Here is a 27,701-nt window from a genome sequence, read left to right as displayed (position 1 = left end):
AATAAATAAATTCCTGTGTTAACCAATGTGTTTTTTTTCCTATTTAGCCTCAAAGTGGAATTCCAGCATAAACCTATCTAGTCTTAAAAATGTCCGATCCCCCCTCTTTAGCCCATTCCAGTCTGGTCACATGATCCAGCTACCCTGTGTCAGTGAGCAGCGACTGCAGGGGAGAGGAGGGAGTGGCAGAAATGACTGGGACATGGGTGCCTATGGGTGACATCACCACTGCCGTGCATTACCAATCCTTGTGAAATGCACTCTCCTTTGCAGCCACCGTGGGATCACATAACCGGATTGGAGCAGGCTGAGACTAGGTAAGTACATAAAATACATTTTTTTACACACATTAGTCAGCATAGGTGTTAGGATGGGAAAGGCAACTTTTTTAAGACTAGTTAACTTAAATTCCACTGCTAGTTTTACAAAGAGTCAGAAATTCTAACTCTAATTATAATACTATATACATAGTTGTCACTGAGAAAAGTATAATTCTGAATAATTTTTTATAGATATCATATTGCAAAACTAAAGTGGAAACCCCCTTAAAAATGTACTTTTTATTATAATGTATACATCACAAGCATAACTGAAAATGAGTTCTGCCACCCTGTAAAACAAAAATCTATTTGCCTCTTTTGTGTTGTGGTGTTTTTTTATCAACACAAAGCTTGACCAAAATGTAATCTTTTTATTTTGGGTCTCTGAAACATCTAAGTCATGTTGTTTACGGCGTTATAAAGGTAATAAAATCACAATATTAGATAAAGCCATTACAGTGTAGTGTTGTAAGCCCTGCTAAAAAACGAAATAATGGTTTGTGCAATGGTTTTGATTTTAGGCTTACGAGACACTAGATGGCAACATTACGTTACACTGCATTACCATCTGAATACCAAAAAATATTTTTGTCTGCATCTCTGTCTTCATACCGCAAATATGACAAATGTGCTCAGGGCTTCTACACCTTTAGTGTGTCTGTGTGTGTTTGTGGGTGTTTGCATATCTCATCTGTATTTTATGTTCATGAACTAAAAAGTTTTCAAAGAAGATATCAAAGCCATTTGTTATATTTTATTCAATAGAGTAGGTAATGTGCATGACATAATGCTGCCTGTAGACACTGTTGCTATAATTTGCTTTAACAAATAGACATTGTGACAGAGTTTGCTGATGTATGACCTTGGTTATTTCTTTAAGTGCCTACGGGGCTGAAAAATAGAAAAATATTTAGTAATGTATTCAATGAAGGCCATACAGATGTGTATTTCCATTCTCTGCTATAGAGCATGAACTATCAAGTGAAATTGCATGCATGCTTATTTGTATTCTGGTGTAAATGATAACGTATATGTGGTTTGCTGAAAGTAGTTTTGTTTCTTGTATATATTATTATTACACTCTTTTAATAGTAAATATAAGACAACATATGATATTTTTTTAAATAAAATTAAAACTTCCTTAATATCCCCATAATTACATAGCTTAATATTTGAAGGTACTGGGGTACAAAAAGTTGAATGTTGCCACCATGTAGTAGGCAAGCAAGCAATCCCATAAATGTATAATTATTAGACAGTGGGGCTTAGATACTCTGGTAGAGATTTACTAAAACAGAATCTGGTGCAGCTGTGTATAGTAACCAATAAGCTTCTAGGTTTAATTGTGAAAGCTTAATTGAACAAGCTGAAATTAGTAGCTGATTGATTACTATGCACACCAGAACCAGGTTGTGTGTGCACCAGCTTTAGTAAATCCCTCAATCCCTCCCATTATGCCTACATACTGTAAGCCTTACAGCATCTATAGACTCGTATTCAATACAATGCCTCCTTCACTAAAACATAACACAGCTGGGTTTTTATCCCTAAGCTTCTTATATGTGGCAATTCCCTCCTAATCTTAAAAAAATCTTAATTACCTCCTAATCTTAAAAAAAGTGTAGATCTTAATTCATAATCATTCATACCCATGGTGGCTCAACTAACAGAATTAATTCCATACAATATGTCAATATCATTTAGGACATGGAAATGCAAACCTTACACTTTTAATGGCTTAATCTGTCAGTTTCACAATGGTTTAGTCAACAAATTTGTTAGCGTGTTACTGTCACAAGCTAGGTTTAGTTCTCTAAGCACTAAACGTATATCAATTCACTCTGGGTCATTGGAACCTCAATTTGCATGGCAGGTTTAATCAGAGTTATGGAGTCTAATCAGTAGTACTGATATTTTATTTAAAATGATACAATTCTACTTATTTTATAGAATACAAAGGGTCTGCTGTTCCAAGAAATGCAGTACAGCATAACATGTTTCAGCAATATAAATGAAAACTGAAAAATGCAGTCTGGCAGATGTATAGGACCAGTGGCGGTGCGTCCATAAGGGCGCACGGGCGCCGCCCCCTCTCTCCAGCCACCCCCTCTATGACCAATAGATAGATTCATGCATTGCATGAATCTATCCATGGCAACCGCTGCCACCATCTATTCAGGGGCTGGGCGTCTGAATTACAGTGGCAGGGAGTGTTTTTGAAGCACCTGATTAGAGCCATATGCTCTAATAGGCTTCAAAATAGGTGAACTGCGAGTGCCATGCTCTGAGTTTTTAGTCCACCCAGGTGTGTTAGAAAAGTGAATGAATATTTGCTTTCCTAACACTGAACTGCCTCTTCGCCAATCAGGTTCTCGGCTTACCCATCATCTGATTGGCTGAAACGACAGGCGCTGTGATTGGACGCCTATCAGGAGGAGAGGACAGAAGGAGACGCATGGAGGACACCGCTCGTCACCGTCACCTGCTGCCCCATCGAGATAGGGTAAGTGCCAGGCAGCCGGGGGGCGGCGGGGGGGTCACAGTGGCACATTCTATGGCACAGTGGTGGCATTTGATGGCACAGTGGCAGCATTTGATGGGCACAGTGGCAGCATTCGATGGGCACAGTGGCAGCATTTGGCACAGTGGCGGCATTTGATAGCACAGTGGCAGCATTCTATGCGCACGGCCACAGTGTCAGCATTTGATGGCACAGTGTCAGCATTTGATGGTACAGTGGCAGCATTTGATGGGCACAGTGGCAGTATTTGATGGCACAGTGGCAGCAATTTGATGGGGCACAGTGGCTGCAATTGATGGGCACAGTGGCTGCGTTTGATGGCACAGTGGCTGCAATTGATGGGCATAGTGGCTGCGTTTGATGGGCACAGTGAGGCTGCAATTGATGGGGGTTTTTTTTCAGAATTTTTCAGTTTGTTTGCCCCCCCCCCCAAAAAATTTGAGCACCAGCCACCACTGTATAGGACTGTGTGGTCTTGCTATCCACAACTTTCATTAGTGAGTAATTTCAGTGAAGTACTGTATAATGCAACAATTTACATACCTATTTTTTTCTACAGTGGACAAAACCAGAGGACATTTCAAATGCATATTTCTGGTTTTACAAAACAACATCCCCTTTTCAATGCATTATCTTGGCTAATGCAAAATATTTCTCTTCTATGACATACATATTGACCAAGTGTAGGTAGTTAGGTAAACCAAGAATAGTATGTATTCTGGTGAGAATAGATGTGAATGCTTTCACTGTATATAGTCTACAAGGTCATTCACTATATCTATTATACATGTTAATTTGCCCTGCTGCTGAGTTCAGCCTTGCTACCTTCAGAATGTATCTCCAGTATACCTCAATTCCAAATTTCAACAATTTCCTTCCTTTCTAACAGAGGTGGTTCCTAGAGCTACAGAGGAAAGACAACTGTCTATGGCTACTTTATCTCCAACAGCAGAGACACTCATAGAACTGTTAACATAGCAGTTAATTAACTACATAGGGTATTTTTAATTCAGCCCTCACAATCAATAGATGCTGGGCGGGAGATGGCCAGCAGGACCACCCAAGTAGCGAATTATAATAGGGAACTGGCCACAATTTGTATAGTGTGTATGCAGCCTTAGTTGCCAGTTGTTTGTGTAGTTAGTTGTAGTGTCCCTGTCACATGGATCTGAGTGTTAGGACAATAGATACCTGCCACAGTATTGTAGCAAATTCAGATGATTTCCACATTTAAAGCCTACGTCTATTTTAAAAAAACTAGCACAAGGCACAGTACTTACAGTCAGTGTGAGGTGTTTCTTGCACTGCTGGCTCTTGATTCAGTTGAGATCCTTCTCCTCCAATCTTCCCTCCTACGCCCGCTGCAATAATCTTCGGGTGTGGAGAGGGATCTGTCATATGCACTCATCAAGTGTGCCAACTAAGTTTGACCTTTAAGAACCCCTCCTCCAGTCATAGAAGATTATTTATGAATGAAGGACATATAAAAGGAAGGTCAGCCTCCACTATTCATAGATCCCATTTAATTCATAATAGCTATAGTAGAGCTTTTATGAATTGAGGCGAGGGGGCTGAAAGGACACGTATTCGTAGTCGGAATTCTTAATGAGTGTGTATGACAGGTTGGTCATCTCTGGTAACCCCTGCCGCATTGGAAAATTACAGCAGTGGGGGTTGGGGGCAACTGAGGAGGAAGACTTCAACTAAAGCAGGAGCCACCAGCACAAGGGAAACATCACATTAACTGTAAATAATATCATTTGTGCTGATTTTTTTTAACTAAATTTAGATTTAAAGGCTAGTATCTGCCTGAACTCATGCTTATTCAATGTGTGGCATTAAACAGTGCTGACAGCCATAATATATAGTTTTACTTTATGCAATTTAATTAATGCAAATCTAATGTAATGCAAAATGAAGCTAGATATAGTACATCTGCACATTTTTCTTACCAATAGCATACAGCACTGATGCAGTGCCTAGCATAACTATTATCACATTATCAAATGAATGGTACAAATGATTTAAACTGAAGGCAGTTATTACTTGGATCAATTCACCCATTGTTTTTTACAAGTCTCTTTATGTTCCTGCACAAGTTTCCAGAAAGAAATAAGTTCAGCTGGACCTATGTCATGAGAAGTAATAAGCCTGTTATAGAAACATGGATTAAACTGAACTCTATAATTATTAAACAGAAAGCTATCAACAGGTGGAGTTATTTTTATGCCTTCTTTGTCAAGACAGATTCCTACAAAAACATCTTCAAGGTAAACATATTTCACATTAAAAGAGGCCCTCAAAATCCTTGGTGCAACATCCCCAGAAAACACATAGCCTGTTCCTGAGCAAAAGGTGGGGTAGACATCATAGGGGTAGAGGGAATGTGGCATGTGCCATTTACTATCCTTATTTCTGTGTGGCTGGTGATTCTCTAGCAAATAACCAGTAAAATAGTTTTGCTTGATAGGTTCATTTGGTTCTAAGAAGTCCAGCAAATGCTCAGTGTTGACAAACATATCGCAATCTGTCTTCATTACATATTTTGCTCCTGGGCAATAGACAGAGACCCAGTCAATGCCCATCATGGTTTTAATAGTCAAATTTTTATATGTATCCTGGAAGTTTTTCTGGACGATATCATGGTATTTCTCACTTTCCTGCAAAATTACATTGTGGTCCACCGTTCTATCAATGCCTAGCATGAACAGACGTACAATAGGAATGCCGACTCTCAGGGACTCATTTCCCCATGATTGTCTTATGGCTTGTCGCTTTTCAGTGTCTACTGCACTTGATGCAATTATCAGGACTAAGAAAGGACTGACAGTCTTACATTTGTTTGGTTCATTAAGAACATACGGATAGAAATTGATGATTAAATATCCTTCAGCAGGTGGTGACATGGTACTAGGAATGCTGAGAAGAGTCTTTCTAATCCATTCAAAGGAAGTTTGAGTAATTTCAGTCATTTGATCATTGCCAGAAAAAATATCTTTCTTATTCACTGTTTCTGAGGGATATTTTGAATGTGCTTGGTGGTAAACTAGATATACAATAAGAGCACTGCAAAAGACAATGAAGTATATTAAAAGCAAAATAAATGTCTTAATGGAACAAAATGAAATTTTCCTATGTAATGCCATCATGGATTTTCGGGTTATTCAACATGAAATTGCGAAGGCAGGTCTGTCATTTTTATTCCACTGATGCAGCTTTGTTTTGTGATAGTTATTTGCTCATGACCTACAATAAACAAATATTAAAAGTATTTAGTATAACTGCAATAGTAAATATCATGATAATGAGAATGGCAATGGTTAATAATAAAAATATTAAATGTAAGTATTACACAAAATTTGAAAAAGTTAATTTGAAGATCAAATCCCTAACTGAGGCCCCTGACAATGTTCTATTGGATGGGGGGGAGTCTATGTTCTGATGTCACACCACTGCATCGAATCTCAAGCAGCAGCTCCCTATGTGAGTTTACCTAGCGTTTTTTGACTGTATGCTGTATGCTGATGTTTTATCTCTTGTACTGACAATGTTTATAATAAAAAATACTACACTATGGAGGCATCTTGTCTGCTTTGTTTGAGAGCTTCATTGATAAAACTTATGCTAGCTTTCAATCCTGAAGTGAGGAGAGACTATAGATGTTTGTCCCAGGTTAGACAATTGTGGCTTGGACTATAAGGAGGAAGCAATCTACTCAGAGAAATCAATCTGTGTCGGCTGCACATTGGGCAGTGCGTGTTTCCTGGTGAGTGTGAAATAGGTGGTGGGGAGTGGCCACTCATTGAAAGATGGCCACTTGTAATATCCACAAGGCTATGGCAGGGTGAAAATGCAAGAGCGCAAATAGAAGACAGGGACAGGGTGTTGTCACCAATTAACAGAAAGTGCGTAAACATTGAGCTTCATAAAAAACAACTTTTAAATGATAAATTAATATATAAATATATATATATATATATATATATATATATATATATATATATATATATATATATATATATATATAGTATATATGAGATTTTTGTGATTTGGTTTTAATTATTCTACTTTAACCGTTTCAAACAGTCCTCTCTGATATAAAGTGAACTTCCAGGCTAACTGCTTAGAAATTTTCCTTTCCCCCTCCTGCTACTTATCCTGCATAGCCTGTGTAAAAAAAGGTCTGTATACTTACTTAATGATAGTCTGATCCAGGCTGGTTATTTGATCTACAGCTCAGGCTCCCTTGTGTCAGTGAGCGGCTGCTGCAGGGGAGAGGATGGAGCACTGTCAATGCCGTGAACATGGGAGCCTATGAGTGATGTCACAGCTCCCAGAATTCCCAGCTTTGTTGAGCATTCCCTCCTCTCCCCAGCAGCCACTACTCACTGACACAGGGGATCACGAGACCGGACCAGAGCGGACTAAAACTATGTAAGTATACAGATCTTTTTTACATAGGTTAGGCAAGATACTGTAGGCAGCAAGAAGGAAGAGGGGACATTTTAAGTGTCACGGAACGCCCCACACTCCGCTTGAGTGCTTCCGTCATATACCACTTCCTCCCAGTCTGTATACAGATATCCCAACCTCTCTGAGCACAAACAAGGCGACACTTGCTTGTTGCTACCAAGAACTGACTTTATTCAGAACCAGAATACAGTCTTATATACACAGGAGAAGATTACTCTAACAATACAAACGTAACCTAATTAACATGAGCTAATTATCTAATCCTTTATACAGCCTTGGTGACTGAGACATGATCTTTCGCCCAGACTTGTGGTCACCGAGCTTCACACAGTTATATCAACACAATGGCAGTCGTCCCGTCTCCTACATTGTATAGAGGACAATGTCATTAGCTCATTCAATTAACATAAACACAGGTTGATGACACCAGCGTCTCCTCACAGGATGTGTCCCAACAGAATGAATCAGTCTTATCAGCAGGGGGCTGCTGGAGGAACCCCCCCTCCCTCTTCAGGGACACAGATCCACAGCAAGGAGTCCCCAACAGAATCAAACAACCAACAATATATACATATATACACGACTGAGTCCGATTAATACAGTTCAAACCGGACCTCCAATTCACCCCACAAAGAGCACCGTTCCATTGAAAATCCAGGGCCCATAATCAAAAGGCAACAGGCTAGCGTTCAGTCCCCTCCAATAGCCTCTGTCTCGGGTGAGTCTGTCACATTTCTCCCCCATCAAAAGTTGACTAACAAAGTCCCAGACCTCCACCTGGTCTGGACATACGTTAGTCAGGCAGAGTGAACTCACATAGTCTTCCCGCATGATCTCCATTCTTGGCTGCAAGGAATAGTTGACCTCAGTAGGTGTGGGGCAGAGGTAATTTACTCTCTGTCTGGCTGCCAGGGCTTCAGCTGGATTGTTTTTAACATTCCTGGGCTCGGTCTGCTGCTGGGCAGAGGGGCCAATCACCCCTGCTTCTTGAAGCTGTAGAGGGACACTAGGTGCTAGGCAGAGGCCAGCGGTGCTCTGCCCTGTTGCCAGCGATTCAGCTGGGAGTAGCAGCTCCACTACATCAGCTTGTCGTCGGAGAGAGAGGGGCCAACTGCCCCGGCTCCCTGGAACTCCACAGTTGTTGCCGGTGCTGGTAAGAGGTTGGTAGCACTCTGCTCTGTTGCCAGCACTTCTGCTGAGGACTCTGCATCCTCCGCTCCAGCTAACCGTTGGGGCAGGAGGCTGGCTTCCTCCACTCCCAAACTGTGTAGTTGCCATTGGAAAAGGGAGCCGGCTGCTTCCTTTTCCATTCCCTCATCTGGCTGCTGGGACGACATGTCGATGGTACTGTCTCCCAGGTACACGGATCTTTGCTGGGGAGGAAAGCCCGCTTCCTCCACCCTGGCCAACTGTTGGGGAGGGACAACACACACCTCCTCTCCCTTCTCCCCCTGTATCTGCTGCTGGGAAGTGATTGCCATCTTCTCACCCTGAGCCTCCACAATTGCTGCAGGTGTGGGGCAGAGGTCTTGGACCCTCTGTCCAGTTGCCAGCACTTCTGCTGGGGGTTTGCCAGGTGGTTCCTCCTCTACAGAAACGTCTATTAAATCCCCAGTCTCTGGAATTGGTAAAAGTGTGGGACAGAGGTCTTGGACCCTCTGTTCAGTTACCAGATCTTCAGCTGGAGAAGTTTGTTTTAACTCCATAGATGCTGCTGGCAGAAAATCACATGTCCCTGTCAGTGTTGTGGGAGAAAGGCCGACTACCTCTTCTCTCAGGAAGGCTGAAGCCACTGTTGGTGCTGGGCAGAACACAGTGAACTTTGGCCCTGATAGCAGCTCTTCTGCTGGAGGCTCATCAGGTTGTTCTTCCTCAGCAGAAAAGTCTATCAAATCCCATGTCTCTGCAACTGATGTCTGGGGATAGAGGTTCACCATCTCCTGTCCATGGAACCCAGAAGATGCTATCATTTCTGGGCAGACGTTAGCAGAGCTCTGCCCTGTTGTCAGCACTTCAGGTTTGGGGATGGCAATCTCCGGATTTTCCACTGCCGATTCTCTGGCATGCTGCTGAACTTGTTCTAGCAGTTTCCTGTATGCCCTTTCCAGATGCTGTTCCTTCCTTAGCAAATGGTCCAGATCAGGTTTGAGCTCTGAGACCCCTGCAAGACCGAGCAAAGACTCTCTATAGTCTCTCAGGTCCTCAAGGTCAGGTTCCCCTTCATCGCCAAACATAAAAAGATCTGTAAGGCTCTCCCACAGCAATCCAGGGCCGCCAAAGTCATATCCCTCCGAAGAGCATTCTGTTGTCTCCCCTAAATATCCCTCCTCTGCGTGCCATTGCAGAGCCCGATAACGATTGTCCAGCTCTATCTCCTGCTGGACCAACCTGTCCAACTCAGTCACCCATTGCTCCTGGGGCTGCTCTCCCAGGAATGCCATCCGCAATGCCCGTTGGTCACTGGCCCATTGCTCTTGGGTTGGAAAGCACTTGCCCTGTTTTATACCAGCGAGACGGAGGGCTGCAATCCAGAGCTCCACCCGAATTTGCTGCCTAAGCTCCAGGTATTCATCCTCAGACACAGTCCTGGTGTATGTTGAAAGGATGATCCGCAGAAGCCCCGGGAACTCTGATGCCAGGTCCATATCTCCGCTGGGGTGACTGAAGTCTGCTATGCTGATCTTGGATCCAGTTGGAGGTTTGGATGTCCCAGACTTCAGGAAGCATTCCCGCTGCTTGCCACCAATGTCACGGAACGCCCCACACTCCACTTGAGTGCTTCCGTCATATACCACTTCCTCCCAGTCTGTATACAGATATCCCAACCTCTCTGAGCACAAACAAGGCGACACTTGCTTGTTGCTACCAAGAACTGACTTTATTCAGAACCAGAATACAGTCTTATATACACAGGAGAAGATTACTCTAACAATACAAACGTAACCTAATTAACATGAGCTAATTATCTAATCCTTTATACAGCCTAGGTGACTGAGACATGACCTTTCGCCCAGACTTGTGGTCACCGAGCTTCACACAGTTATATCAACACAATGGCAGTCGTCCCGTCTCCTACATTGTATAGAGGTCAATGTCATTAGCTCATTCAATTAACATAAACACAGGTTGATGACACCAGCATCTCCTCACAGGATGTGTCCCAACAGATTGAATCAGTCTTATCAGCAGGGGGCTGCTGGAGGAACCCCCCCTCCCTCTTCAGGGACACAGATCCACAGCAAGGAGTCCCCAACAGAATCAAACAACCAACAATATATACATATATACACGACTGAGTCCGATTAATACAGTTCAAACCGGACCTCCAATTCACCCCACAAAGAGCACCGTTCCATTGAAAATCCAGGGCCCATAATCAAAAGGCAACAGGCTAGCGTTCAGTCCCCTCCAATAGCCTCTGTCTCGGGTGAGTCTGTCACATTAAGCATAGTTAGTGTTATGCCCCGTACACACGGTCGGATTTTCCGACGGAAAATGTGTGATAGGACCTTGTTGTCAGAAATTCCGACCGTGTGTAGGCTCCATCACACATTTTCCATCGGATTTTCCGACACACAAAGTTTGAGAGCAGGCTATAAAATTCTCCGACAACAAAATCCGTTGTCGGAAATTCCGATCGTGTGTACACAAATCCGACGGACAAAGTGCCACGCATGCTCAGAATAAATAAAGAGATGAAAGCTATTGGCCACTGCCCCGTTTATAGTCCCGACGTACGTGTTTTACGTCACCGCGTTTAAAACGATCGGATTTTCCGACAACTTTGTGTGACCATGTGTATGCAAGACAAGTTTGAGCCAACATCCGTCGGAAAAAATCCATGGATTTTGTTGTCGGAATGTCCGAACAAAGTCCGACCGTGTGTATGGGGCATTAGACTGGGATTACACTTTAAATTATCAAAAATTCAGATAGGTAGAAAGCAAATATAGAGCATTGACTTTTATACCAGATAATAGGCTGCGAGGAGACTGTCATACCAGAAAATTTTCAGTATAAGCCATCTGAATTGCAGCACTGTTTAGTTCATAACAAACACCTTTTTTCAAAATATGGCATTAAAATAAACTACTTCCCATTCAGGCCAATTCTGACATTTCTCTCCTACATGTAAAATTCATCCTTTTTTGCTAGAAACTTACATAGAACCCACGAACATTATATATGGTTTTTTAACAAAGACCCTAGAGAATACAATGGCGGTTGTTGCAACTTTTTATCTCGCCGGTATTTGCGCAGCAACTTTTCTAACACATTTTTTTTGGAAAAAAAAACTGTTTCATGCTTTAAAAAAAAAAAAAAAAACATTAAAGTTAGCCCATTTTTTTTGCATAATGTGAAAGATAAAGTTAGGCCGAGTAAATAGATACCTAACATGTCACGCTTCAAAATTGCACACGCTCATGGAATGGCGCCAAACTTCGATACTTAAAAATCCCCATAGACGACGGTTTCAAATTTTTACTAGTTCCATGTTTTGAGTTACAGAGGAGGTCTATGGATAGTATTATTGCAATTACAATTGCGTTCGCTTCTGCGTGCGAGCACACAGGGACAGGGGCGCTTTAAAAAAAATATATTTTTTTTTATTGTAATTTTACTTTTTTTTTTTAGTTTGACACTTAAAAAAAAAAAAAAAAATTGATAACTTTTATTCCTATTACAAGGAATGTAAACATCCCTTGTAATAGAAATATGGCACGATCGGTCCTCTTTACAGTGAGATATGGGGTCAATAAGACCCCACATCTCACCTCTAGGCTGGGAAGCCTGAAATAAAAAACATAAATAAAATGGTCTCAGCTTCCCAGCTGAGGCGGTGCCATTCGTTTGCATGCAGAGGCCAGGCGTGACTTCATAACATCGCGCCCGGCCTCCAAATGATCATAGAGACTCCAACGACCATATGGTCCACCGGAAATCTCTATCATCACCAACCGGGGACGGCGGATCCTGTGTCCCACTCACCGATGGAAGCAGTGAGTCAGTAGAAGCACCAGAGGGCGGTGGGAGGGGGTGTACCATTTCCCCGCCCGTAAGACCGATCAAGCGGCAGAACAGCCGCTATGATCATTCTTATGGTGCAGGGAATCACCAGCTGAAAAAGCCGATATCTGAATGATGCCTGTAGCTACCCTCGCAAAGTCAAGGACATCATATGAGGTAGCTTGGGCGGGAAGTGGTTAAAACTCAAGACAAAACTTTATTTTGGGACGTAATAAGGAAGGTTTATAACCCCTGTGGATTCTTTTTCCATCTGCGTTTTTCCCTTCACTTCCTGTCACTTAGCCACAACAGGAAGTGAGAGGAATACCTCCAAATTGTGGGAATCTCTGGTTGTCACCAGAGTCACCAGAACTAGTTTTACCTATCTAAGACTCCCCTGAGTAATAATTGTATCAGTAACAATTGCTCATATAACACAGCCCCATTACAATATTTCTTAATTTTTGTTCATGTATACATGCATTTTTCTATTCTATAGGGTGTATTTATGAATAAAATGCATAGCAATTCACCTAGTAAAAGTGCATCTACATTTGTTCTGTGAAAATGGGGAAAATGTAATATTATTAGGATATTTCCTGTGGTGGCTGAGTGTCTTTCATTGATTTTAAACAAGTGACTGAACTTGTCCACTAGATGGCAGTTATCATTATAGGAATTTCCATATTATTGGTAAAAAATATGATAAATACAATTTACCAAATTTTAAAGAATCAACTATATGCTGTAGTGTGTGTGTCCCATTACAGTTTTATGAACAGTTCCTAAATGCAGTAAACTGCAAAATTAAATTATTGAAAGGTTCCCGAAGCCTGTAATAAGCAGATGAATAGATAAGATATCTGGACGAATGGACAAGGAAGTCTTAAGCATCATCATGTAGGTTACTGGAATGCCTAAGCCAAACCAAAGTATCTTGAACCTTTTTTCTGTTTCAAAATATTTTGTGACACAACTGCCTAATTTTACAACACGGCTTCCTTTTTTTCACTTTCTTAAACATTGTTTCTGTTGAGCCACTGCTTAAGAAGTGTGTGCTTTGACCACAGCCTAATGGGTTGCGGTTACTTCCTCTGTTTCTCTTTCAGCTTTCTAACAGATTTCTCTAAACACAGAAATACACACATATAGCAACAAAGACATATGCACATTAGTTAAATGTTTAAACAGTCTGCTAAATCATCTGAAGCCTCCCACTGGGGCCAGCTGTATAGCTTAGACCCTGCTGCACTTTTCTTTTATTTCCTAACAAGACCAACTGTGTGGCTGCCCTTTAGATGTCTTACAGAAGTTTCATTATTCATTACCTAATAACTGGAACTATTTAATAGGTGTCATTCTATGTTCACCTTTTCCAACCCAATGGAACATTCTCCATATATATAGGAAATTGTTTTGAAGATGGGCATTTATGCAAGATAAACCATAGGAACTTCACTGCAACTGTCAATGCAAACTACAGTTATGGGGAAACTATAATTAATACCTGTGTATACACACATTACTAAGATTTATGTACAATCTGCTAGAGTGTGAATAATGTATAAATCTCTTTAGTTATATCAAAGCAGCTCTCCCTAGGAGGTTTTGCCTGAATGATTGGTTCTGACAGGAAAAGCTCCAAAACTCCCTGGTAGTGTTGAAGCTTGCCACGTCTTCCTGTTACCCACTCCTTGCGATTGTCCCATTGGCCCAATTCCTATTAGCCAGCATGAACATTTACTAAGAGTACATGCCTGCATGAGAGTGCATGTAGTTGTGCATGTGTATCACAGCATGTGCGCGGATGTGCATTCATGCCCAGAATGAGCATTGGCACCAGATGGTATATTTTAGGGATGCTTCTCATTCTCCTGCTTCTGGATCATCACAAAATGTTTCTTCCAGCAGCATCTTCAAGTAAGGAAGTGTTGCAAACCATGGCCTCCCAAAATCCCTTTTGCTTAACCTGATCTTGGATTCTGCTTGTACAGTTGCTTACCAGTTCCTGACCTCAGTTCCATCCACATCTCTGACTCCTATGATTTTGTACCTCACTGCTTGCTCACTGCTGACCTGGGCTTTCTATGTGACTATGCTTCTGTCTCTGATTTGGATCCATGCTATTACAAATTGGGGATTATTTACTAAAATTGGAGAGTGTAACATCTGGTGCAACTCTGTACAGAAACCAATCATCTTCCAGGTTTATTTTCAAAGCTGAATTGAACAAGCTAAGAAGTTAGAAGATGATTGGCTACCATGTACAGCTGCACTCTCCAGTTTTAGTAAATCAACCCCAGTGCCTGCACTGACTGCATTCAGCATCAGCTCCAGTTATGCCTGTGTGTTCCTGTCGCAAGCTCACTGGGAGAGGTAGTGGATACTGCCGTCTGAATCTGCAGTGAAACCAGAGTTTCCCTTTAACCGCAGCTGGTTCTTCTCGCAGTGCTGTTGTTCCTGACCAGATGTTCTGCTGGATGTTTAGAGTGTACATCTCTGGTCCTAGGTTCTGCTATCAGCATCTATTAGTGTTACTCCTGTTCCTTGGCACTGTCTTACTTTCAGTGGTGCTTGGGGTGGAGATACAAGAAAGGCCAACCTCATCTTTTCAGTCTTCTTTCAGGTACATGATTCCCTTTTTTTTTTTTTTTTTTTAATGTTTCCTTACTGACCAATAGGAATAAGAATCAGGCAAGTGCAAGTAAGTTTGTAGTCTATCAGAAAGTCCCATAGCTCTTCATGTGAAAATAACAAGGAATTTGTTCTAATACGGGTAAACTGAGGGCTGCAGAAAGTTCTTGCATTTTATACCCTAACATCATTCCCCTAGATGACATACATATCTTACACAGTGGAAAGAAAGGAGATAACCCCCCATTTCCCCCTCTTACTGTATACAGTAAAGCCCTCTTACAACAGAAGGTATTCGTATATCTCGTAACATTATTTTATGCCCTAACAGCCAATGGACATCTAGAGCCACTGGTGTATGTTGCAAAACATAACCTATTATTATACTCTTTTTTTTACCAAAATACTAGAGCTGCACGATTCTGGCCAAAATGAGAATCACAATTTTTTTGCTTGGAATAAAAAGATTATTTCTCTCACGACTCTTGCGGCGTAAAATCTTTCACATTATACAAAAAAAAATTGGGCTAACCTTACTGGTTAGTTTTTTTTTTATTCATTCAAGTGTAATTTTTTAAATTTTCTTCCCAGAAAATTGCATTTGAACGACTGCTGCGCAAATACAGTGTGACATAAAGAATTGCAACGACTACCATTTTATTCTCTAGGGTCTCTACTAAAATATATATATATATATATATATATATATATATATATATATATATATATATATATATATATATATATATATATATATATATGTGTGTGTTTTGGGGGTCTAAGTAATTTTCTAGCAAAAAAAAAATAAAAAGATTTTAACTTGAAACCAACAAATGTCAGAAAAAGGTTTATGCCGCGTACACACGGTCGGACTTTTCACCTGCAAAAGTCTGACGGACGCCGCCGGACCAAGTCCGGCGGACAATCCGACCGTGTGTGGTCTCCATCGGACTTTCGACGGACCGTTTCGGGCGGAAATCCGACGTACTTTAGATTTGAAGCCTGCTTCAAATCTTTACGTCGTACCTCCGCCGGACTCAGTTCCTGACGGAAAGCCCGTTCGTCTGTATGCTAGTCCGAAGGACCAGATACGACGGAGGAGCAGGTTACTGCATCTCGCGCTCGCTGCAATAGGAAAAACTAATTTTCCCATTGCGGCGAGCGCGGGGGGGCATCCCAGGCCCTTAGGTCTGGTATGGAACTTTAAGGAGAACCCCCTACGCCAAAAAACCGGCGTGGGGGTCCCCCCAAAATCCATACCAGACCCCGATCCGAGCACGCAGCCCGGCCGGTCAGGAAAGGGGGTGGGGACGAACGAGCGCCCCCCCCCTCCTGAACTGTACCAGGCCGCATGCCCTCAACATGGGGGGGTGCTTTGGGGGAGGGGGCGCCTTGCGGTGCCCCCCCACCACAAAGCACCTTGTCCCCATGTTGATGAGGACAAGGGCCTCTTCCCGACAACCCTGGCCGTTGGTTGTCGGGGTCTGCGGGCGGGGGGCTTATCGGAATCCGGGAGCCCCCTATAATAAGAGGGCCCCCAGATCCCGGCCCCCCCACCCTATGTGAATGAGTATGGGGTACATGGTACCCCTACCCATTCACCTAGGTAAAAAGTGTCAATAATAAAACACAACACAGGTTTTTAAAATAATTTATTAAACAGCTCCGGGGGGGGGTCTTCTTCCGTCTTCTGGGGTCCCTCTGGTTCATCTTCTCCCGGCGTCCGGTTGGTTCTTCTCCGCTCTCCGGCCTCTTCTCCCGGTGTCCCAGGTCTTCGGCCGGCCCCTCCGCTGTCTTCAGGTAGCTCTATTGCCAGCGGAGGTCCGGACTTCTTGGCTTCTTGGCTTCTTGTGTTCTCTTCTCTTCTCTTCCCTCAGATGTTGACACGACGCTCTCTCCGGCTGGACTGGTCTCTGAGGGCTGCGTTGTGACTTATATAGGCGGAGACCCCGCCCCCATATGATGTCACAGTCCCTGGGCATGCTGGGACTGTGACGTTTTAGGGGGCATGGTCGACCACGCCCCCTAAAACGTCACAGTCCCAGCATGCCCAGGGACTGTGACATCATATGGGGGCGGGGTCTCCGCCTATATAAGTCACAACGCAGCCCTCAGAGACCAGTCCAGCCGGAGAGAGCGTCGTGTCAACATCTGGGGGAAGAGAAGAGAAGAGAACACAAGAAGCCAAGAAGCCAAGAAGCCAAGAAGCCAAGAAGTCCGGACCTCCGCTGGCAATAGAGCTACCTGAAGACAGCGGAGGGGCCGGCCGAAGACCTGGGACACCGGGAGAAGAGGCCGGAGAGCGGAGAAGAACCAACCGGACGCCGGGAGAAGATGAACCAGAGGGACCCCCGAAGACGGAAGAAGACCCCCCCCCGGAGCTGTTTAATAAATTATTTTAAAAACCTGTGTTGTGTTTTATTATTGACACTTTTTACCTAGGTGAATGGGTAGGGGTACCATGTACCCCATACTCATTCACATAGGGTGGGGGGGCCGGGATCTGGGGGCCCTCTTATTATAGGGGGCTCCCGGATTCCGATAAGCCCCCCGCCCGCAGACCCCGACAACCAACGGCCAGGGTTGTCGGGAAGAGGCCCTTGTCCTCATCAACATGGGGACAAGGTGCTTTGTGGTGGGGGGGCACCGCAAGGCGCCCCCTCCCCCAAAGCACCCCCCCATGTTGAGGGCATGCGGCCTGGTACGGTTCAGGAGGGGGGGGCGCTCGTTCGTCCCCACCCCCTTTCCTGACCGGCCGGGCTGCGTGCTCGGATCGGGGTCTGGTATGGATTTTGGGGGGACCCCCACGCCGGTTTTTCGGTGTAGGGGGTTCCCCTTAAAGTTCCATACCAGACCTAAGGGCCTGCGACGGGGCTCGCAACATTTCAATCTCGCCAAAAAAAGCGGCGAGATTGAATTCCTTTTCTAGTCCCGTCGTACCCAAGTCACGTTCAAAATGAACGGACTTGTCCGTGTGTGGGAAAGTCCGTTCATTCTGAAAGTCCGTCGGGAAGACCGGATTCCGGAAAGTCCGGCCGTGTGTAGGCAAGTCCGGCCGTTCAGAAAGTCCGGCGGTAGTCCGCCGGAAGTCTGGCGGCAAGTACGTCGGACCTAGCTTTCTAGAAAGTCCGACCGTGTGTATGCGGCATTAGTGTTTAAGTGGTTTAACTTCCCTCATTTTCACACCAAAGTATATTCCTTTGATCTAAAGGACAACTTGTTACAATGTTTATACTTAAGTTTCACTAAAGAATGTTGTGATTTTTGGCAGACTGCCCCTTTCTTTCTTTTGATGGCTGTTGGTTTAAGCAGAGCAGAGAGAATTCTCTACATAGAAAGAATCGGGAAATACTTTTTTCAAGATTGATACGGCGAAAAAATCGCGATAACGATTAATCATGCAGCTCTACAAAATGCATGCAGTTGTTTCATGCTATTTGGCCATCGTCAGTGTGATGTTTGAAAACCATGGCTTCAGTGGAACAGGGCCTGGGACTCAGTGAGACCGTATTGTTATACTTCCTTGTTATTATATAGATTAAAAGGATATTTGTTAGAAATTATTGTATACAAATCCACCTTCTGTGCAGGATGCTAGAAAATCTGTTGCCATTTGCAAATGTTATTACTATGGGCTTTTATAGGACTTTTTTTTGGAACATCATAGTTACAAAGTTACATAGTCAGTTCAGCTAATCTTTCCTCATAGATGAGCTTCTTCATGCCTCCTATCGATCTGGTTGCACCTCTCTTCACTTTCTCCAGTTTTTTAATATCCATCAGAGAAAAGAAAAAAAACACTGTATGCATATTATTTGCCCCCTCACTGAAGTGGGTCTTCTATCCAGGAGGCCGCATACTGTATATGCATACCCGTGTTCATGCTGGGAGCACGTTGCACAGCTTGCTCCCAGCGCAGGGATAGGTCTCGCACTGAGAGCCCTGGATCCTGTATTAACCCCTTCAGCTCCAGAGAATTTACCCCCCTTCATGACTAGGCCATTTTTTGCCAAACGGCACTGCGTTACTTTAACTGATAATTGCACGGTTGTGCGACACTGTGCCTAATAAATAAAAATTATGTAATTTCTTCCCACACATAGAGCTTTCTTTTGGTGGTATTTGATCACCTCTACGTTTTTTATTTTTTGCGGTATAAACAAAAAAAGACTGACAATTTTGTAAAAAAACATATCCAATAAAAAAATTTAAAAAATCTAATTTCTTCATCAATTTAGCCCAATATGTATTCTGCTACATATTTTTGGTAAGAAAAATCCCAATATTTATAGGTTTCCACAAAATGTATAGCATCTACAAACCATGAGATATATTTATGGAATTTTTATTTATTTATTTTTTTACTAGTAACGGCAGTGATCAGCAACATTGTGGTGGACAAATCAGACACTAAGTGACACTTCTGACACTTTTTTGGGGACCAGTGACACTAATACAGTGATCAGTGCTAAAAATACACATTAAGCTTTGGTAATAAAACCTGGAAGCTCATTGGTTTCTATGCAGAAGTGAGCTTGATTTTGCACTTTCCAGCTTTAGTAAATAAACCCCATTGTGTACTTAAAAGTGGGGTATGCCTGTATGCACTGTCACTCTACTAATGACACTGGCAGGGAAAAGGATAACATCAGGGGCAATAAAAGGGTTAAATGTGTTCCAAGAACTGCTTACTAACTGTGGGGGAGGTGCTTGTACTGTGGAAAGGCAGAGATTTGTGTTCCTGCTTAGCAGAAACACAGGATCACTAACTTCCCTTCTCACAGAATGGCAGATCCGCTGATTGGCTCCTGCTGTGTCCAATCACGGGGGAGCAGTTTGCCGGTGGTACACATGCATGCCCCAGACCCGGAAGTGGAGAATAACATACAGGTACATGATTCTGCACAGAGGTGCCGCCTTGCCAACATATATATATACAGTATACAGCCAGCAAGCAGTTAATGATCGGGAAATAGAAAGCCTGGTTCTCAATCACTTGATCACTGTGATAGCTTCTGATGGAACGTCCAAAGAAAACAAAAAAAAAAAAAAAACACAGTATAAATCATCTGGATACAGGAAGAAGTTGTGATGATGCATACAGTTTTACTGACACATGTCAAAGTTGCAAAACTGTGTTTTGGCTTCAAGATTTGTTTTGCCCTTCATCATGAAGGGGTTAACAGGACAAAGCTTTGGGATAGCACCAGTCATATCTAGTAGGCACAGAAGGTGATGCTAAATGTAGTGTATATTTAACAGAAGTAATACCACCAAAGCTGCCGACTCATAAGCAAAATCGCTAATTAGAACCATCTGCTCTGTGAAAACTGATAGTGACCAAAGCCTTGTACACACGATCAGATTTTCCGATGGGAATTGTGTGAAGACAGGCTGTTGGCGAAAAATCCAACCGTTTGTATGCTCCATCGGACAATTGTTGGCCAACTTTCCATGGACAAATGTTGGATGGCAGGTTTACAAATGTCTGTTGTCAGATTTTCCAAGCGTGTGTACACAAGTCCGTTGTACAAAAGTCCAAAGTACAAACACGCATGCTCGGAAGCAAGGACGAGCCAGAAGCAGTCGGTCTTGTAAACTAGCTCTCGTAATGGAGAATTAACATTCGTGACGCGGCAAATTATGAAATCTAGAAATGCAGCGCACATTCTCTTCTTCTTTAATGGGATAATAATGAAGCTGCTTTGCTGGTGATACTGATGGAGTTCTACCAAACATAGTATCAAAGGTTTTTTTTTTCTAGTGATATCAAGAATAATATTATGCTTTTTTTTTTGGTGCAAGTTACCACAACATCATTATCCCGTAGTTTTTAGGATCAAAGATACAACTATGTTTGTGTCCCTTGTTAATTTAACATTGTATTTTTTAAAATGTAACTGCCTACTCCCAACTGTCATTTGAAGTAAAACACATAGCCAAGTATTATTCTACACATTTTTTTTTATTGTGCATTAAAAAAGAAAACAAATAAAATTAGACTTGCTATCTGCCAATTGACTAATGATGAAAGTAAATCAGCGCGTGTAGGCAAAATGAGCAGCTGTACACCAGGGTCAAACAATCAAATCCCTCAAGTCAAATTTAAAATTAAGGTGCAGCGCTAAATATAACAAACCAAATACATCCAGGGATAAAATACATATAAGGATAACAATATGAGGTAAATGTCCTAAGAACGATGATATTCAAAGAGCAATAACAAAGTCCAAAAACTCCTGTTAGATTCCACCAAACAAGCGTGATGTCATGCCAGTATAAGTGACTGATAGATGTGCCCTTCACCGATAAAACGAATGGCCTCTCACCTGACGACCAGGACCCTTTAATTACTGAGGGTCACATAGGCATTCCCATACGGGTCATATAGATAATGATTCAAATCGGTGATCAGGAACTCCGTCAAATACCAGGTGGAGGAGGATCAGGATGCTCCCATAGCATATGAAACATAGAAGAGGGACAAGAATAGTGCTCTCCGTTTGCCAATATTTTATTTGAAAAGAATAAAATAACACTTACATAACAAGCACTTCTCAAGGTCTCGAAGTTCTACCGACATACTGGAGTCCACAATTGCAGGTGTTGTCTATATGCTGGAGTGCAATTGTGGACTCCAGTGTGTCGGTAGAACTTCGAGATTCCTACATGTTAGATTGGCTGAACATGTCAACAATACTAAGAAAGGCCTTAAAGCGGGGGTCCACCTATCTATCATTTTTTTTTTTTTTTAGTTCATTCACAAACTTTTCTTCTCAGCATTACATACTCACATATTGTGTGTAATATGTCCACCTGTGTCAGATTTCGTTGGAAAGAATAACTTATATCATTCACTGCAGGTGGTTTCCATCTTCGTTGTGGGCATTTGAAGCCCACAAGCATTTATTTCCTGGATGTGGTGAATGCTGTGCTCCCAGCATTCACCGCTCGTTCCCGCACATGCTCAGTCGCATCCTGGGAAGCCTGAGACTAGCTCCCAGGAGTCTGGGAGAGGCTAGAAACATGCCTACTCCCACGGGAGGAGAACCAGGAAGTGCAAAGAAGAATAGAAAAATAAAAGGTAATTACGGCGATTTAAATTTTTTTAACGGCATGTCAGCATCTAGGCAAGGAAGAGAATACATACAGATATTGTTCAAAATTTAGGTGGAACCCCGTTTTAAGACCCACAATGTGTCCAGACATTTCAAGGCCTTTCAGCAACAGAACCCCAAAGGTTTGAAATTCTGGTTACGAAAGGGTTACGAAGCACTGGAGGGGGGGAAATTTCATTAGACAACTAAGCAAAAGAGAATCCTACTGGATATATGAAACAAGAGTACTGTGCCCCGAAGGGTTAAATGTAGAGTTCGACACTAGCTGTTTTATTTCTGAGTGATAGGGTATATATATTTTTTTAACCCTTTCATGACTAAGCCTATTTTTGAAATTTGGTGTTTACAAGTTAAAATCCATATTTTTTGCTAGAAAATTACTTAGAACCCCCAAACATTATATATATTTTTTTAGCAGAGAATCTAGAGAATAAAATGACAATTGTTGCAATATTTTTTATCACACGGTATTTGTGCAGCGGTGTTTTAAACGCAAATTTTTGGAAAAGTGACACTTTCATGAATTTTAAAAAATCCAAACAGTAAAGTTACCCCAATTTTTTGTATAATGTGAAAGATGATGTTATGCCGAGTAAATAGATACCAAACATGTCACCCTTTATAATTGCACGCACTCGTGGAATGGCGACGAACTACGGTACCTTTGAATTTCCATAGGCGACGCTTTAAAAAATGTTTACGGTTACCAGGTTTGAGCTACAGAGGAGGTCTAGGGCTAGAATTATTGCTCTCGCTCTGACGATCGCGGCAATACCTCACATGTGTGGTTTGAACACCGTTTACATATGCGGGCGCGACTTCCGTATGCGTTTTCTTCACTGCGCGAGCTCGCGGGGACAGGGGCACTTTAAAAATTTTTTTTTTTTTTTATTTATTTTATTTATTTTTGTACTTTATAAATTGTGTTTAAATTTTTTTTTTTTTTACTTTTATTGCTGTCACAAGCAATGTAAACATCCCTTGTGACAGTAGTATGTGGTGACAGGTACTCTTTATGGAGGGATCGGGGGTCTAAAAGACCCCCCCATCCCTCCTTTACACTTCAAAGTATTCAGATCGCCGAAAACGGCGATTCTGAATACTGTGTACTTTTTTAAATTCGGCGCCATTGGCAGCCGAGTAAACGGGAAGTGACGTCATGACGTCGCTTCCGCGTTTACAGCAAGAAGGCTGGAACGAAGCTGCTCGCAGCTTCGTTCCAGTCCGCCCCCAGCCGCCGAAGGCAGTGGAACGGACACCGGGCCTCCCGATCGCACGGGAGTTCCTGATCACCGATTTGAATCATTATCTATATGACCCGTATGGGAATGCCTATGTGACCCTCTGTAATTAAAGGGTCCTGGTCGTCAGGTGAGAGGCCATTCGTTTTATCGGTGAAGGGCACATCTATCAGTCACTTATACTGGCATGACATCACGCTTGTTTGGTGGAATCTCACAGGAGTTTTTGGACTTTGTTATTGCTCTTTGAATATCATCGTTCTTAGGACATTTACGTTATATTGTTATCCTTATATGTATTTTATCCCTGGATGTATTTGGTTTGTTATATTTAGTGCTGCACCTTAATTTTAAATTATATCTGCCAATTGAACTTAACCAAAAAGTTAATTCTATGTATCCAAAAATATAGAAAATATATCAAATCAAATCATATTTCAACCAAAAAATAAAATAAAAGCCTCATGCATGTGTCCTGCTTCTTAATATAGGGGGTCAACAATGCCAAGAGTTGGTTAAAGCAGGGGTCCGTCATCCGGAGATAAATCCTGGAGTTCCCGCAGCAAAGGCATATTACATAATTGGTCACGATTAGTAAAGCAACCAATTTTTGGTCCAAGAAATCCTCCTCCACCTGTTCCTGGACTGGACTTGGGTCAAAGCAATAACTCCAAGGCCAATAATAAATAACACGTTATCTCCTCCGATTCCGCAACATGGCTGGTTGACGAATGGCTATTCAGAAACAAACTGAAAAGCGCAAAATGAAAAGCGCGAAATAAAAAGCACAAACTGAAAAGCGCAAAATGAAAAGCGCAAAATGAAATTCGAGAATCAACACTCACCAAACTTCTACTAACATGATATTAGCAGAAAGAACCCAAAGGGTGGCGCTAAAGAGCTGAAAAAACACGTAGTACGTTACAACGTTCGTGTTTGTTGGCCCACAATTCCTTGCCGTTTGTATGCAAGACAAGTTCCTGGCCAACGCCCTTTGGACAAAAGTCTGAGGTTTTGTCTGCGGAAAATCCGATCGTGTGTACGAGGCTTTAGTTTACACCTCTTAGGATTCCCTTTGCCTTTAGGGTCCAAAATTGTGATAATACTAAACATCATATCTCTATATAATATATTATGATATATAACATATCATATACTTATGCCCAGATAGCAAGCAATTGTGCTGCAAGTTTGAAAATGACTTGCTGAGCTAATGCTAGACTTGCCAGGCTTCACAAGTTGGTTGCCCAATTGCAGCAAATCCGCATTACATGATACAGTCATCCCACCACAGGGGTCACTATGGCTGAATTTTCATGCTGTAGACTTGCAGAGCTCTTGCTGTAGACTCACCACTGCAACTTTGCTCTTGCTAGAGACTTGCCAAGCAAACTTGCTACAAATTGGAAAAGTGTCAACTAGAACTTGTACTTCAAGTGCTCTGCAAGTGTACAACTTGCCAGTGAACATTTGCAGCAAGTTAACAAGACTTACAATTCAACACTGCCACAAACGTGTGGCAAGTTTTCCTTGCTATCTGCGTTGTTTCCCATGCTTGCCAACTTCTCTAAGAGTGGGGCCATGGTTGCATAATTTTTTACTCTCCAAAGAGGCATGTCTACTAGGCAGAGGGGAAGTCTCATTCCCAAGTTGGAGTACTAGTCACATTATCACCTACTGTTCTTCCTATCTTCCTATTGCAGGAGATTTCAACACTTTAGTAATAGAACAGCAACATGGTGGCAAGTCAGGTTTCAAAGTTGGTTTTCTTCTAGTACTTTTGCGAATATAAAGTAATGACTGAGACGACTTTTTTTTTCGTTTTTTTTTTTTTTCTTCTTTCCTAAAAACCAGTGCCACTTGCACCTACACAGAAACAGCTTTCCTAGGGAACTTTGAACTGGCACTGACTTGCAGCTGGTGCTAGCAGTGATTGTCCCAATGCCCAAGGCATTTTTATTTTGGGTGACACTACTTTTTTGGTGATTATGATGACGCTTTTTTCTGGGTAGCTACAAGAAACTAACTTTTTTTTCTGTAGGGGAACTCTGTTGTGGTAGATTGAGTATCTGATTGAATGAGACACTAATGGTTGAAATGGTGTAATGTGCCTTCTGTCTGAAAATCTAAATATACAGTATACGTCAAATACAATAGTTTACTTTTAATTTAGTTATTTTGTGGAAAAAAAATCATAAAACAAAAAAGAGCATTTTTTAACAAAAAAAAAACAAACAAAAAAACAGCAGTAAACCAACAGTACCAATGGGTTGAGATTATACGTTTCTTTTTTTCTTTCTTTTTTTTTCTTACTGGACAATACACACAAGAAAGTTGCCTATTGGACTTAAAATATAGGAACTCTACAACAATTTTATCACATAGAACTTAGATAGGCACCATAAAGATGGCAACTAGAGACTTTCAGGAACTAAAAATGGACTCCAAAAGGTTTCTGATCTGAGCACAACTCCAATTTTTTTTCATCTTACAAAGTATATTCTATGCATATTGATAAATAAAAGAGTTTGCACCTCTCTACTGCAAGCAACCTTATTCTTCCATTTTAGTTTTAGTATGTCTAGTTCTAGTGTTTCTTATAGAATCACATTTTATCTTTGAAAATATCTCAACTTAAGGTTAAAGTAAATCTAACGCCAAAACTTTTATTTTTTTTTTGGCTTTTTTTGTAAATTGTTGACTTGTAGGCCCTTCCCTTGTTATATATAAGACACATCACAACATGAAAAGAAATAAAAAAAATATATATATATAAAACCCTTTTTTTAAAATGTTTTGTTTAAATAGTCTGGTATCTTGAGATACGGAATAATAATACACTTATATTTTCCAGCATACTAACTTTAGCATTACAAATTTTTGCCAAATTTTTGCCTCTGCAGTTTTTCTGTGTCCCTGTACCTATCTTTAAACAGTCACCCCAACATCTATATGAGATTTAGTTAAGGTTTAACAACAGGAAAATGCCCAAGTAACCGTAAAATTGAAATAAATGCTCCCAAGGGCCTATAGGCAACTGAAAAAAAATGTGACTAGATCAAATATATATAAAAAAAATCTTTAGTGTGTACAAATATATATGGAACATGAATTAAAAATGACAATGTTACATATGTAGATAGCAAGAAATGCAAAGTGTATTTCTCAACCCTGGATGCTACTGCTCAGAAAATTGCAACGCATTTCAATCGTATTCTGTCCTGATCTTCCTGAGGAGGATAAAGACATCTTCAAATTGGAATATCGTGTGTAACCGAAGCCAACTAAAAACATAGGGACAGTGTGTTTTCCAGGTGGTGATCTATCCGGATAGTGTGCAGAAGGTCCAAAGGGACCCATGTAAAATCACATCTGCTGGATGTAAGGGAATGGAGAGGTGCACACACACGCCCACAAAAAAAGCCCTTGATGGTAAAAACCACTCAATATACAGCTGACACCTTGAAGGGAATTAAAAAAAAAAAAAAAAATATATATATATATATATATATATATATATATGTATATATGTGTGTGTATCCCACTTAATTCTGTAGCCGGTTCAAATCCAATATGGGTTATCCATACAGATCCATTGTTCACACGGACACATGTGTAGTTTACAAGTTTAAAGGATCAAGGATTCATGTAAGCAGATCATTTTGATCCCTCACATATCCGGGTAGGTAAGAGTATCAATGTCTAGCAGCCATTCTCATCCTGCGACTGATCACTCACTGCAGAGGATAAGGTGTGTCAGTGTAGAGATTTGCCCAAATAACCTTGCTCATATGGATTTTCTCTGTTAATGAAGGACAGGGATAAGATATACATGGTAAATAGGAATGTAAAAGATATAAAGTTATAGGAACTGTATATAATTTTTATTGTGGAAGCCAATTTGTAGTGACCTCTATAGATATAAAGAGTAATGATCTTTGCATTTTAGTTAATTATCTCCACCCGTTAAGCCACTTTACCTTCGGAAGGTTTTACCACCTTCGTGACCAGAGCAAATGCTCAGTAATGTACTTACGTAAATAAAATGTATATATTTTTTTTTCACAAATAGAACTTTCTTTTGATGGTATTTAATCACCACAGTTTTTTTTTTTAAATGTCCACAATTTTGAAAAAAAAATGTTTTCAATGTATATTATTTAATTTGTGTGAAAGTTATAGATTCTACAAACTATGGTATATACTGTATATTTGAAATTTGATCAATCCTGATGTACTGTCCTGCCATTTTTTTAAGGCACTAAAATGCCAGGACAGTATACTTTCCTTTTTGGAAAGTGGACAATCAAAGGTATTTAGTAAGAGGCATGGCAAGTTTTTGAATTTGTAATTTTTTGTCAAATTTTTTGGAAAGTGGAGAAATTAA

The 27,701-nt window shown here is 41.4% G+C and overlaps 1 protein-coding gene across 1 annotated transcript in view; it reads right to left on the bottom strand.

The window, feature by feature from the left end:
* Window positions 1–1,061: 1,061 nt before the first annotated feature.
* The window catches only part of LOC141103378 (beta-1,3-galactosyltransferase 2-like), a 133,748-nt gene continuing 107,108 nt past the window's right edge, over window positions 1,062–27,701 (bottom strand). The window contains exon 2 of the mRNA XM_073592888.1: window positions 1,062–6,087. Coding sequence (XP_073448989.1) covers window positions 4,893–5,990 — 1,098 coding nt within the window. The 5' untranslated portion in view covers window positions 5,991–6,087 and the 3' untranslated portion in view covers window positions 1,062–4,892. The remainder of the gene's footprint in view (window positions 6,088–27,701) is intronic.

This window comes from Aquarana catesbeiana, linkage group LG07 (assembly GCF_042186555.1).
Source record: "Aquarana catesbeiana isolate 2022-GZ linkage group LG07, ASM4218655v1, whole genome shotgun sequence".
Lineage (NCBI taxonomy): Eukaryota > Metazoa > Chordata > Amphibia > Anura > Ranidae > Aquarana > Aquarana catesbeiana.
This window is presented reverse-complemented; position numbering and strand designations above follow the sequence as displayed.